Below are 14,381 nucleotides of genomic sequence, written 5' to 3' on the forward strand. Positions count from 1 at the left end.
GGCAGATTAATATAATTATTTCGATTAACATTATAATCCCCTACCATTTGCATTTCATTTAAGCAAAGAAGAGAATGTGTATGTGTGGAGTGTCTGCTATTAATCATAAATTTTATAGTCTTTTGGTAGATAATGATGGCTAACAGTACCACTTTGGTGGCTCTCTCATAAACCTGTTATATGCTGAATTTCCAGTCTATTCTTTCCAAAATAATATTACTCATTTTAATTTGCAGTTTTTGTCTTTTAAGTTTCTGCCTTCTTTTTTTTTAAAGCCAGTCAAATTTAGCAGTGGGGGGGGGTGGTATACCAACTTTAGTGACACTAATGTTAATAAATTCTGATAACCCACTGCCATCGGACCAGCCAAGTTTCTGCCTTCTTTATGTCCTGGCTTTAAATGCTCAGTCTTCCTTCTCAGCACTAGCTCTGTCTTCTTTAACTGGGATTTTTCAGTGAACTCATAGAATATTATATGGCATTACCATGCAAGTCCTAGACTGCTTAAATCTGGATTTTATACAAAAAAAATTTAAATGCAAATGGTCTGGACATGGATAAACTTAATCCTTACTGAATCAATATTGTATTTCATTTAATTCTTAAAGTAACTCTGATTTAGTCATTATTTAACTGCCATGAGTTCCTAGAAGAAAAGAATATCATTGCATTTGTGATTATAAATTGGGTAAAACTCTCAAGTTACAGTGTAATCTTAAATTACTATTCCAATTATTATTCCTCTATACAAACTACCTATTCTTTACAGAAAAAGTAACCACAATCATATATGCATTCCATCATTCAGGCATTTGATTTTACTATTTATTTCTCCCAGAATGCTAGTATCATTCAAAAAACATTGACTACATGTATTTTAATACTGTTCCAATATATTTATACGCATGGTTCTCATTCAAGATAATTTGAAAGCTCCTGATAAATATAAGAAGCATGTTTTCTATTGTTTACCTTGTATCAATAGACTGCATACTCTACAAATGGTTGTTGATTAAAAATATTCATAATCTATTTTAGTTAAAACCCAAAAGTTCTTGGAAATTAATTTTGCATCTAAATTCTGACTCCATCTTTTTATGTAAATATAGTTTTTGTATAAAGGAAAATAAATTTAAAATGTTTTAAAACTAAGAAATATCTTCATAATAATGAATCATAAATGAATAGTACATTAACACATTTAAAAATTAATAATTATTACCAATTTACTTTCATTTCTCTTGTTTTAATTCTTCCTTTCATTGGAAATCTGTATATAAAAGCACACAGCATAATTTTATTATTTATCTTAATTAGCTGAAACTTTTTAAGAATTATTTAAAACATTTGTAATTTCCTTACCTGATAGTTGTCCGATTTGGATCTTTGTTCAAAGTATTCAGTGTTTTCTTTTCATTTATCCTTAATTGTACATCTAGAAATTCATTGCAGTTGGCTATCATTGCAACCTATAAAATTTAGGCATTTGTCCATTTAATGTTTTTTTACTTCTTTTCTCTCATCATCTTTTGTCAAATTTATTTATTTATTTTTTTTTACTGCTGCCTTGAGCCATCATAATTTTATCAGTTAACAGAGTTAAAAATCTGTTTTACGGGGCTGGGGATTTAGCTCAGCGGCATAAGCGCCTGCCTTGCAAGCAGGCAGTCGTTGAGTTTGATCCCTGGTACCGATAAAAACGAAAAACACACACACAAAAAATCTGTTTTACATATTTTGCTTCTTCAAGGATTCATTCATTCATTCATTCACTAACAAAGGCTTATAAACATCTTATATAACAAGCTTTATGGCATATAATGTTTACACCTTATTTCTTTCTTTTTTTTTATCGATACCAGGGATCAACTGCCTGCTTGCAAGGCAGGTGCTTATGCCGCTGAACTAAATCCCTAGCCCCTTATGGCATATAATGTTATTATTAGACATTAGGACTATACCAGTAAGACTGTAAACCTTTTTTTTTTTTTTTGTACCAGGTATCGAATTCATGACCTTGTACTTGCTAGGCAGGAGCTTACGTCACTGAGCTAAATCCTCAGCCCAACACTGTAAACATTAACATGATAAAGTTTTCTATATTCAGCTCAAGGCCTACTGTATAGGAATATACACTTAATAAATACTTAATGCTTTAAATGTAATGCTTAATAAATATAAACTGCTGCTGTTACTCTTATTCTTTTTTTAAAATTTTATTTAAAGAAAGACTAAACAAAACAGAAAACAGTAGAAATAATACATACGTTCAAAAAAAATAAACAGTAAGAAATTACTATTTGATGTATACATATTGTTGTTTTACAAATAGTTGTTCAAGACAATAAAGTGGAACATATAAATTGGGAATTCAAACAGCGAGACTGCAAACAGTCTTCAACTGTCCAACAAAAACTTAGTAACATGGTTGTCAATCCTACATACTTAAACATACATGCAGTTATCCATATCTTCATTTATGTTGAGATTAAACAAACTAAAGCAGGTTAAAATCATTCTGAACAAAGAATAACAGTATTGCTGGATTTCACATCATGACACTCTGGGATCAGCACTGGGTAATGTAGTGTCTCTATTTTTTAAAAAATTTAATTTAAAGAAAGATTAAACAAAACAGAAAACAGGTAGAAATAATACATACTTTCAAAGAAAAAAATAAACAATAAGAAATTATTAGTTGATGATTATAGATTGCCTTCTTACAAATAGCTTTTATTCAACATACTAAAGTGGAGCATATAAAGTGGGTATTCAAACAGTGAGATTGCAACCAGTTTTGTTCAACTATCCAACAAAAACTTAGAAATATGGTTATCAATCCTATACGCTTAAACATACATGCAGTTATCTATATCTTCAATTATGTTGAGATTGATCAAGCCCAAGCAGGCTAATATCACTCTGAACAAAGAATAATACTATTGCTGGGTTTCACATTATAACACTCCAGGATCAGCACTGGGTATTTCAGTGTCTCTTTTTCTTCAGAGTATCTGTTCATTTCATCATGTGTCATAAGATCAGATCTCATAAACTGTTTATAGACTTTACACATGCATGAGTCTTAACATGTATTTCTATCCTTTCTGTATTAGAGGGAGAAACAAAACAAAACATATTCCTATAAACACATGAAACAAAATAAACATGTATGGCCGTTGTACAAAGAATTCTACCATGTTTCCTGTGTTGTCTCTTGTTATCTCCAATAGAATTGGCTATTTATCAGACATATTATAATTGAATATATCAGTACATAACAGTATTAATAAAAACACAACTTTGTATATAGCATAGAACTTCAAAAACCAGCAGTTATCAAACCAGAATGTGTATCATAGAGTCTTGTCATCTTCAGTGTAGTTGCCTATACTCTCAGACTTGATACTATCAATCATATCAGTTTTGAATAAAATCTTCTCTGACTCATTTTTGTTATGCTCTTTTTTTTGCCATCAGTTGTCTGCTTATCTTCTTCATTCTGTTTTCTGCTCCATTCATTGAGGCCTCTCTGCCACTGTTCCTGGAATCCTACTACTTTTTTCTCTCTTTAGAATGCCCTGCAGTATTCTCAGTAGAGTTGGATTGGTGGTTGTGAATTTCCCAAGTTCCTCTTTGTCTTGGAAGCATTTTGTTTCTCCATTAATTTCTAGAGACAGTTTAGCAGGGTATATCAATCTGGGCTGGAAGTTATTTTCTTTCAGGGCTTGGAATATTTCACTCCAGGCTCTCCTTGACTGATGATTTGTGTCGAGAAGTCTGCCACTATTCTGATGGGCCTTCCGTTATAGGTTATCTGTTTCTTGTCTCTAACAGCTTTTAAGATTCTGTACTTGTATTGAATTTCTGGGATCTTGATTATTATATGCCTGGGTGTAGCTCTGTTTTGGTGGCTGGAGTTCTGTATGCCTCGTATATCAGAATATCATTTCCTTTTCCTATATTTGGGAAGTTTTCCTTAATTATTTCTGTGAATAATGTTTGTCGTTCCTTTGTTTGTAGCCCTGTTTCTTCATTCACATTCTTTATTCTCAAGTTATAGATCCTCTTTTGTCATCTTTTAGCCTTTGTATTTTTACTGCTAATTTCCTTGTTATTTTTAAAAAGTTTTCCTTTTCCATAATCCCAAGTTGCACAATTGTCCTCTAGTTAGGATAATCTATCCTTAGTTTCCTTCAAGCAGATTTGCTATCTTTCCATAGTTTTTAATTTCCTGATAATCTCTTTGAATCTGCTTCATGTATTCTGTATTTTTTTTATATTCTTCATCAAATGGTGTTTTCCTTTGTTTGAGTTCCTCCCTTCTTCCATCTGTGTCTGCTTGAGGGGTGCTTAGTATCTCTTTGATTAATCTTCTTATATCTTGCTTTACTTGGCTAAATATTTCACTTTTGAACTCGTCTATGAGGTCCCTCTTTATGTCCACTGGTGCCATATCTGATATTGCATGTTTGCTGGTCTCATTCTCCTCTGTATTTACCTGTCCTGGGCCAATGTTCTCAGGATTGGGACCTGGGGACGTTTTGTTGTTGCTTCCTCTTCCCATCTTTTTTGCTTCTTCCAGGAGGCCCCAGTTTCTTTCTTTGTTGGTTACAATTCTTCTGAAGCATGCTGACTAGATGACCTTTCCCACTGCAGTGTGCTAGTAAGTTGCAGATAGGGACAGCATATGCTGGCCCCTCCCCTCTGGATCAGTTAAGCTGCTGTGGCCTGCAACTGTATTACTTTGCACCGCCTCCCCTCCAGGTCAGTCAAACTTCTGAGGCTTCACTGGGCTAGTGTGCACCACAATGTAGGGACTTGATTTCAGATAACCTATTGGGTCTCAGCCAGGTCACATGACCCAGGCCTAGCTCACTCCACCAGTCCCCTTTGGGAAAGGAACAACTGACTGAACTCACTGCTGCCCCTTGTACTTGCCAGTCCTGCCTGGTCTCAGAATGTCATCCATCGGAGCCCCCCTTTCTGTGGAATGGCTCCACTCCCGTCACTCACCACAGGTTGATGCAGGCACCCCGCCAGCTCAGCTGTTTGTCTCGCCAACCCCCAATCTCAGTGTAACTGCACCTCCAGTGAGTTGAAGCGGCGGGATCTCAGATGGTTCGGCATGTCACGGCGGGGCCTTGGATGTGGCCAGTTGCCTGCTGCAGCAAGAGCACTGAACCTCTAGCTGTTCCAATAATAGCGCTGGGACTATACATTTGGTTGGTTCTTCTCACCTTAATTTCTTCTTGGGATTAGAAGAAATGAATTTTCTCTTGGGGAGAGAATTCATCTCCCTCTGTTTGGAGCTCCCCATGCTGTATTATGCTGTCATCTAAGTTGACTCAGGGAGCCTCTGTAGTCAGTTGTTATCTATCTGCCATCTTTCAACACCAGGGAGAACAGTTATTTTCCTCTTCCTACTGCATGAGGAGTAGATGGAAAAGCTAGTCTTATTCTTATTCTTAGCCCTTCTTCAGTTTACAAATCATTATCACAATTATTTGGTAATGCAAATCATTTAGTAGTTCTTTAGATATCAAGAATGTTCATTGTGGGCCGGGGATTTAGCTAAGCATCGGTTTGACAAACATTATCTTAACATTTATTTTGCACCCTAAGCACCTGCCTGACTACCCCAAGGTCATGAGTTCGATCCTCGGTACAAAAAAAAAAAAAAAAAAGAAATGTTCATTCTGTAGTGCAGGTCTGCTGGCAAGCGTTCTGTATGCTTTGTTTTCCCACATCTATAAAATGAAACTGACTTTAGTTCTCTTACATGGTTGCTGAACTCAAGATCAGACAAGTCAATACTAGTACTAAGTATTTTCTATGCTTAATTTCTTATTAGTTAAGGATAATATTAATAGTGACTCTTTAATAACTAAATTCTATTGTGTATTTTTGTACAATAATATTACAATAAATAACTTTGATATTTAAAGTAAGAAAAAAGAATGGTTTATATTTGAGAATAAATGTTTTCTTTTACAAATCTCTTACTTCATATTGATGTCTACAATAAAGGGAGAAAGGACCAATGCAATTTTCAGATATTAACAATATACCTGCAGTCTATTCACTACTGCAGCTGAAAGCTGCTTTACTATTAATATTTAGCATAACCTATTGTTATATACATTTTCTTCACAATAAATTCTTTTGTATTATCCTCAATACTACTTTGTTTCTACTGTGACTCTAGTGCAAGAGATTTAGAGAGAAGTTATGAACATGTTACCATGTTGCAAACTCACTGTCATTCATTCATGGCAGACTTTCCTATAATATCATGCCCATACTGCCTTCAAACATTTCTTAGAGGATACTACCAAGATAACCAGTATTACCATAAAAATTGTAAGGTAGACCCTAAGGAGCAATATTCTATATCATGATCAGAAGAATACTGAAAGAGATATAAACATTATTAGAAATGCTTCCTAGCAGAATTCATTCTTAAATTGTATGAGATATATACTTTAGTCAATATTAGTCAATATTATTTTGTACTATTAGTTGTTTCTTCAGTATTATTTTATTCTATATCATTAGCTATTTTCTAGTGAAAATTACCTTACCAGATCTGATAAAGTTTCTTCTCCACTGATTGTAGAAAATTTCTTCACTGTTTCAAATGTAATATAATACCAAGCCATCAATCTTCCTGCCTCTTTGAGAAAACATGAAAAAATAAACATTTCCCTGATTAGCTGAAGCAACTTCTGTTTTCATCAGATTGACAAATATTATCTTAACATTTATTTTGCACCCTTAGTAACACCTGGTACACCTAAAAATTGTAAAAAATACAATGTCTGAAACTTAGGGGTTGGCTAAGGAGATGATCACATACAAATAGAGGACAAAATCCAGTGAATAATAATATTTATATACAATCTTAAGAAGAAAAGAAATTAAACCCATAGAATGGTCTAGTAGAGAAAATGGTCTTGAGCAAGAATTTTTAAAGTGAATAATACGCCTTTGCAGAGAAGAAATAGTCAATTATAACACTGGAAAAATGAAAACTCATTTATTAAAGGAGAATAATAATAAAAAGATTATCTTTACAGTACTATTCTAAGGGATATGGCTTGGTGATGACTTGAGCTCAGGTCTCTGGGTTAGAAACAGCTTCTTCATGAATGAGATAGGTGGGTGATTAGATGAAAGTTAGATAACAGTTCTTAATGTGTTGTGTGGATGATAAATATGCTTATCTCTGAATCATGGTAAAGAAAATATAAATGCAACTTTAAAAAAATATATAATACTTGGCCTAATATTTAATAAATGTTGCCTACCATTATTATTAAGAAATGCAAATAATAGACTTGATAGGCCATCAAAGAGCTTGCAACTTTTAAAGGAGTCCAGGTTTTGCATTTGACTTATAGAAATAATACAGGGCCAGTTAAAATTCTCCAGCAATATTTTAACTAGAGTCTTAAGATAAATCAACTAGGGATGTAGCCTAGTGGCAGAGTGCTTACTTAGCATGCACAGGCCTTGGGTTCAATCCTAAGTAATGCAAAAAAGCAAAGTAACAAACAGACAAATAAATAAATAAAAACAACAAAAATAGAAGTGCAAAACAAGATAAAGTGTTCTGAAAATAGGACAGCAAGTCATTAGGGAGTTGGAACTAAGTAGATGGGGTAGGTAACTGATGTAATGGAGTTCACATAAGAGGTTATTGGATTTAATTATATGTTGTCTAAAAATATCATGAAGCATTTCAAGCATTGTAAGCATACTCAAAAAAATAGCTAAGAAGTGGAAGGTGACATATTGTTCTCAAGGAAAAAATTAATATTTATGTGCTGGTTTTGCTGAAGAGGGGAATATTTCTGGCATTCCAACAGAGTTACAGGCACAAAAAATATAGTACAACAGATGAACTAACAATCAGAAATAGACAAAGAACCAGAAGAGCCTAAAGGCCACTTTCTGAATAAAGGGACTTGTGAAATTGTTCGTCCAAATGAGGGTGATGCAGCAGGTCAAGAAAGAGAGTATAGTGGTGTATGCCTGTAATCCCAGCATTTGGGAGGCTGAGGCAGGAGGATCATACACTTGAGGTCAGCCAGACTACATAGTGAGACCCTATCTTCAAAAAGGGAAGTATCTGCATGCTGGAATGTAGTCCAGTACAAAGGTCCTGAATTTAATCTCCGGTAGTGCATATGCACACATACAAGGAATTCATACATAAAAAATCAAAAAAGACAAAATATTAGTAACATAAAGGAACAAGAGATTACAAAAAAGAATTAATTATAAATAGTACATAAAGATTTTGCTATATCCATGCAATGACAGGCATAGTAATTATGAAACAAACTTTTTGCTAAAGGCACCAAAAGTAATATAAAAATCTTTTATAAAGCATCAAAGAACAAAATATACATCAGGAAGAAGGCTTAAGCCCAAAGAGATAAAATTCATGATTAGAAGATGTAAACACAATCACAAAGACACTCAGCCACCTTGACAAAGAGGCTAAACATGTTTACTGGAAGAAGGAGTCTTTTTAATAAATGGTGCTGGAAAAGTTGGCTTTCCATATGCCAAAGACTAAAGTAGACCTATGTCTATCACTATGTACTAAACTAAAGTCAAAATGGACCAAAGATCTAAATATTAAAACAGAAACACTAAATCTGTTGGAAGACAAAGTAGGTTGAAATATTGAAGACATAGGGGTAAGGCAAAGAGTTCATGAACAAAACGCAAACCACACAGGCAGTACTTCAAAGAATCAACAACTGAATTTCATCTTATTTAAAAATTTTTGCATTTCAAAAAAATCACCAACAAAGTAAAAAGAAAACCCAAAGAATAGGAAAGAATTTTAGCCAGCAACCCCTCAAAGGACATGTCCAGAACATATAAAGAATTGAAAAACATCAAGCCACCCAAATTCAAAGACCCAATCCAAAAATGGGCATCCGAACATGCATTCCTTACATGAAGATATACAAATGGCAAATAAATACATGAAGACATGTCCACCATCACTGGTCATTTGAGAAATGCAAATTAAAACAGCACTGACATTCCCATCTCACTAGAGTGGCTGCCATCAAGAAATCAACTGATAACAAATGTTGGTGGGGCCGTGGAGAAAAAGGAACACTTCTCATACTGTTGGTGGGAGTGTAGACTGGTACAGCCACTGTGGAAATCAGTATGGAGATTCCTCAAAAAGCTAGGATTGGAAGTTCTATTCAATTCAGCTATTTCCCTCGTAAGTATTTCCCAGAAAAATTGAAAATGTCATGTCACAGTGATATTTGTGTACTCATGTATATGACAGTATAATTTGGATAGCTAAACCTTGAAAACAACCAAAATGCCCATCAACCACAAAATGGATGAAAAAGATGTGGTATTTTTATACAATGGAATAGTACTCAGCTATAAAAAGGATGATTTTGAGGCTTTTATAGGTAAATGGAGGCAACTTGTAGTTATACTCAGAAGTGAAATAAATCAGACTCACATTTGTAAATATCATATTGCCTCACTAGTGTAAAAAATAATAGTAAAAAACTGAAAGAGTAATAAGATCTAAAATGTACAATAGTCATTGTAATAATAAAAGGGAAAGAAATTGCTCAAAAGGAAAGAACAACTTGTAGGTATACACATATAACTGTATGCATGTTTAAGCGTGCAAGATAGATAACCATACTATTAATTCTGTTAGTTCATCAAAAAGAATAGTTTGTGCTATTATTACTTGATTTTTTTGTTCATTTTTTATGCTTTGATTTTAAAACTTAAACAACTACTACGATAACAATGTATAATAATTAACTATTGTTGATTTCTTACTGTCATTTTTTTTGAAATTCTGTATTATTTCTACCCTTGTTTCTGTTTTGCTTTTTAAAAATAAAAAAAAATTAAAAATAAATATGATTCACTAGATTTTACTCCAAAAAATTGAGATTTTCAGGTCTGTGGTACAGTTAATTGTATTGTTAATGTAATAGCACCCTTAGTTGATTTTTTACTGCAAGTAGTCAACTTACCCACATTTCAAGAAACAGTATTCTAGTCTATAATTAGGACTACAGCTCTAAGACTAGAACATCTTTTTGGTGTTTAATGACTAGATGGACACTGAATGGCTGTGGAATGAAAGAGAAACCAAAGGTTTCAAGTATTGAATCTTAGGCTTAGTAAAAATGCTAATGAGAACAACAGACAAACAAATATAAATTTTCTTAGCCTTAGACAAAAGAAAATAATTCAATTTACATTAAAATGTTTTGCATTCATTATTTCATTTAATCAACCCAATAAGGTAAACAGGACACTTTTTTCACATGAATGAACAAAGGCTTGGTTAGAGTAAGGTCACAGTTAGTAAATGGTAGAACTGGAGACGAAATTCAGGTACTTTGGAATAAATTATATTTTTATTTCACTTTATATTATTTCAGGTTAAATTAACTTTTATATGCTTCTGTGTACAATGTATCATGTCAAATAAATTAGATTTTCAACAGAAAGTTGAGGATCAAATTTTGTAACAAAAGTGAGGTACTAGAGTCAAAACTACAATTTTGAATTCATTGACATAATGGATGTAGCTGTAGCTGTGAAGGTAAATAATATTTTCAAAGAAAGGAACATAAACTGGAGATAAATATGCAAAGCTAGAAACTCCAAGAAGTCCATAGTGAGCACAAAAGTTAACAAAGAAATACTGATTTAAAAAGCAGAAAGAGAATCAAAATAGTAAAGTGTTAAAAGAAAATGAATTATTCACTGATAACTGAAAAAAAGAAGAAATATTGTATAGAACATTTATTAAAAATGTTAGAAGAGTATCAGTGGATTCAAGAAGCACCATGGAGGTTGAAGGTGGGAATAAGTATGAGAAAAATTCTTCATGAGAATGAAAATATCTAAGAATAGAGGAAGAAAGTACATTAGTAATTTTCATGCTTCCTTTAGTGACACACCTTAGAACATGAAGAAGTTAATTGTCAGAAACAAAATTAGGCTTATTAGAGTAAGTACCAGCAAAGAAAGGGAACAATGTTATTAATCTAGGACTAAGGATAAATATTAGAATGTCCTGACCAGTCAGGACTGATAAATTATTAAAAACTTAACATTACCCTGGTTCAGAGGCACCCACTTATATCCCAATTACTTGGGAGCTAAGACAGGAAGATTACAAGTTTTTTCCTGCCTAGGCAACTTATTGAGACCTTATCTCAACACAAAAAACTTTTAAAAGTGCTGGGGATGTAATATAGCATTCCCTAGGCTCAATCTCTGGTATAATAATAATAATAATAAATAAATAAACCAAAAAGCCTTAAACATATTAAATACAAATAAAGAATGACAGAATTATATATGGTTAAAAATATCTGAACATAAATTAAATTGGAAGACACATGCCAAATACTAACAGATTCTCAATTCTGAAAAAAAAAATATTTTCTTTATTTCCCCACTTTTACATAATACAGTACCTTTTCTTAAAAGAATTAACTACAATAATGAAGTTGATTTTTCCCCAAAAAATTCTAATCATGAGTTCTAAAAATTTTGAAAATTTTTTCTTTGTTTTGTCATTGTTATTGTTGATTTGGTTTGCTCTGGTTTTGGTTTCCTGAGATAGAGTCTCGCTAGGTAGTTCAGGCTAACCTTCAACTTACTACATAGCCGAGGCTGGGTTTAAACTCCTGGGTGATACTCCTGCCTGAATCTCCCACATGCTGAGAATACAGGCATGTACCACCACACCAAGATGAAACATTTTTTCTTAAACACAAATAAATATGGGGGAGGAGGAATGGCAGGGCTCAGCAATCTCCCTCTAAATATGGCATCTTGAATACTGAATATTTTAAACTGAAGGAATTTTAGAAATAGCACATGCAAGAACATCTTGACCTTCCCATGAAGCAATCATAAAACCCCTAAGTGAAAGGTGCCTTCCCAAACCTGCAGGAAAATAGCATCTTTACCCCTGATGGTAAAGAATCTTAATGAAAAGACTTTGCTAAGATTCCTCCAGTTCATTACATTTAGCTTACAGCCTCTTTGTGCTATCATATTCCTCCATGATTTTCCACTCCTTATCAAACTTAGAATAAAAATATTCAGGTTTAACCACTTTTTTGAAACTTCAGTTCCTTATGATGGTTCCCATGTCACTTACATTAGATGATTCTGCATGCTTTCCTATTGCTAATGTCTTGTTACAGAAGTCCCAGCCAATGAACCTATGATGAGTGAAAGAATATTTTTCCTGCTCTACAAGAATCTAGGTAAGTATCTAGATAATAAATATTTAGATGGTCAAGAAATGGCAAAAAATATCTACAATATTTATAAAAGGTCTAGAGTACCCCCAAAATTCAAGCATTTTAAACCCTTTGCTAAAAATCACCAGGATCAGTGAAGACAAATTCTGAGTCTGTCCCAATACAACAATAAAAACAACAGCTCTATAGTTTATAAATGAGATGTGTAGATTTATTATGCCCAATGGCTAATAATAATGATATTCTGTTAAGATTGAAAACTGCAACTTAGTTTTACTTTTATCTTGTATTATTTATTTATCGTGTTTTTTTGAAACAGGATCTCACTATGTTACTCAGACTAGCCTCAAACTTATAATCCTCAGCCTCCTGAATAGTAGGGTTATAGGTATATGCCACCATCCCTGGCTGATTATTTAAATTTTAGTACACTAATTTTTTATTTAGTTTTTAGTGAACAATTATTGCATTGACTAACATAGAAAAGTTACCTGTTGGCTTGAAATTACCATCTCCATCCATCGTTATCAAGTCTAGGGATGATAAATCATTCAGATTCTTCAAACACAATTCTGTTCAATTTTAGAAAGCATATTTTAATTTTAGTAAAATGATGAAGCAAGGCAAAGGAGAATTTATTATTAAATATACTAAAGTTGTGTTATGTTACAGTTTCTGGGAAGAACTACAGTCCCTACTAAAGCTGCAAAAAAATCATTAAAATAAAAAGGTCAACTACAATTATATCATACTAGTAACAACAATATAAATAGTAAAAATAACATTCAATAAGTGCAAAATAACATTTATCACTTGTGGTGACACTGGAAATGGTATACATATATTAATTTATTTAACCCTCAAAATAACACAATAAGGCATCATCAATATTATTTTCATTTGCAGGTTAGGCAACTAAAGAATAGAAATTAAGTAACTTATTGTAGGTCTAAATGAATACTTTGTTCTCCTCCATTAGTAATTTTCATTTTTTTAAAATTCCATCAAATATGTTTACACACAAATTAAAGAGTCCTATAGTTCTACGAAGTTTATTCCACAACCCGTCTCTCCTCTCTCTCATTTATGCTCTTTTTTTTTTTTTTGAGGAAACCACTTAATCTTTTTTAAGCTGACATGTTTAGCATTTACTTCCATTTCTCTGAAATACGATACTATTGCTACCTAGAAAGGACCTCTGAAAAAGAAGTAATGCTAGTCCATGCTCACAAATCAATAGGGATTTATAGACCTCTGACTGTAGTCTAATGCTTAAAATTTTCACTCTGCCCCATGCTACAGCTCAGAGGTGAGGCAGCTAAGAGCAGAGTAAATATCATAGTATGTTCAATCCACAAAGAGTAGCAGCACTTTTTAAACTCTTCAACGAAATTTAAAGAGAAGCAATACTCCCAAATTCATTCCTGGAAGTAAGCATTACTCTGATACCAAAACCAGAGAAGGATCCAGACAAAAAATGGACTTACAGGCAAACTCTCTAATAACTGACATTTCTCATCAAGGTTTATAGAACATACATTTTTAGAAGTAAATATATCTAACCTTGTAATTTTGCTTCAATTCCATCTTTGTTCAATCCAGATGTAAAACCTATACAAGTGGTTAAAATTTATAAAAAGTAAAATAAAATAGATTTAATTTATCTTTATAGGCCCAATCTATACCTTCACTTAACTGGAAAAAAATATCTAAATCTCTTATAAAAAAAGATGACTTAATGAATTCCAATAAAGCTTAAATACCTATAGAACATCAGCTACTGTTTTGAAATATTTTCAGTATAAATTGTCTATTTTGACTTATTTTATTGAATAAAAGTGTCGAGGAACTACAATCATTTTTTAATAATTGTATGGACTAAATTTCTAATGTTTTACAAATAACAAATTTCTGCAAAGTGAGGAATATTTTCTAGTGGACTTTCATTATTAAATGGATGTTCTTATGCAAAAGTATTTTGTAATGCAACCATTATGGAAATTTGTATTATTTATTAAAGTTCAAACTACTAGAACACAGTAATTTAAAATCCAGGCATGTACCAATAGATGTACA

General features: G+C 32.8%; 1 protein-coding gene across 1 annotated transcript in view; it reads right to left on the bottom strand.

Annotated features, from left to right (window-relative positions):
- The window catches only part of Hfm1 (helicase for meiosis 1), an 87,465-nt gene that overhangs the window by 31,997 nt on the left and 41,087 nt on the right, over positions 1–14,381 (bottom strand). Inside the window, 5 exon segments of the mRNA XM_023561322.2 lie at positions 1,223–1,270; positions 1,363–1,469; positions 6,585–6,676; positions 12,797–12,877; positions 13,869–13,916. Of these exon segments, the coding sequence (XP_023417090.2) occupies positions 1,223–1,270; positions 1,363–1,469; positions 6,585–6,676; positions 12,797–12,877; positions 13,869–13,916 (376 nt within the window).

Source organism: Cavia porcellus, unplaced genomic scaffold (assembly GCF_034190915.1).
Source record: "Cavia porcellus strain 051 isolate PalLab524CR breed Dunkin Hartley unplaced genomic scaffold, mCavPor4.1 scaffold_1, whole genome shotgun sequence".
NCBI lineage: Eukaryota > Metazoa > Chordata > Mammalia > Rodentia > Caviidae > Cavia > Cavia porcellus.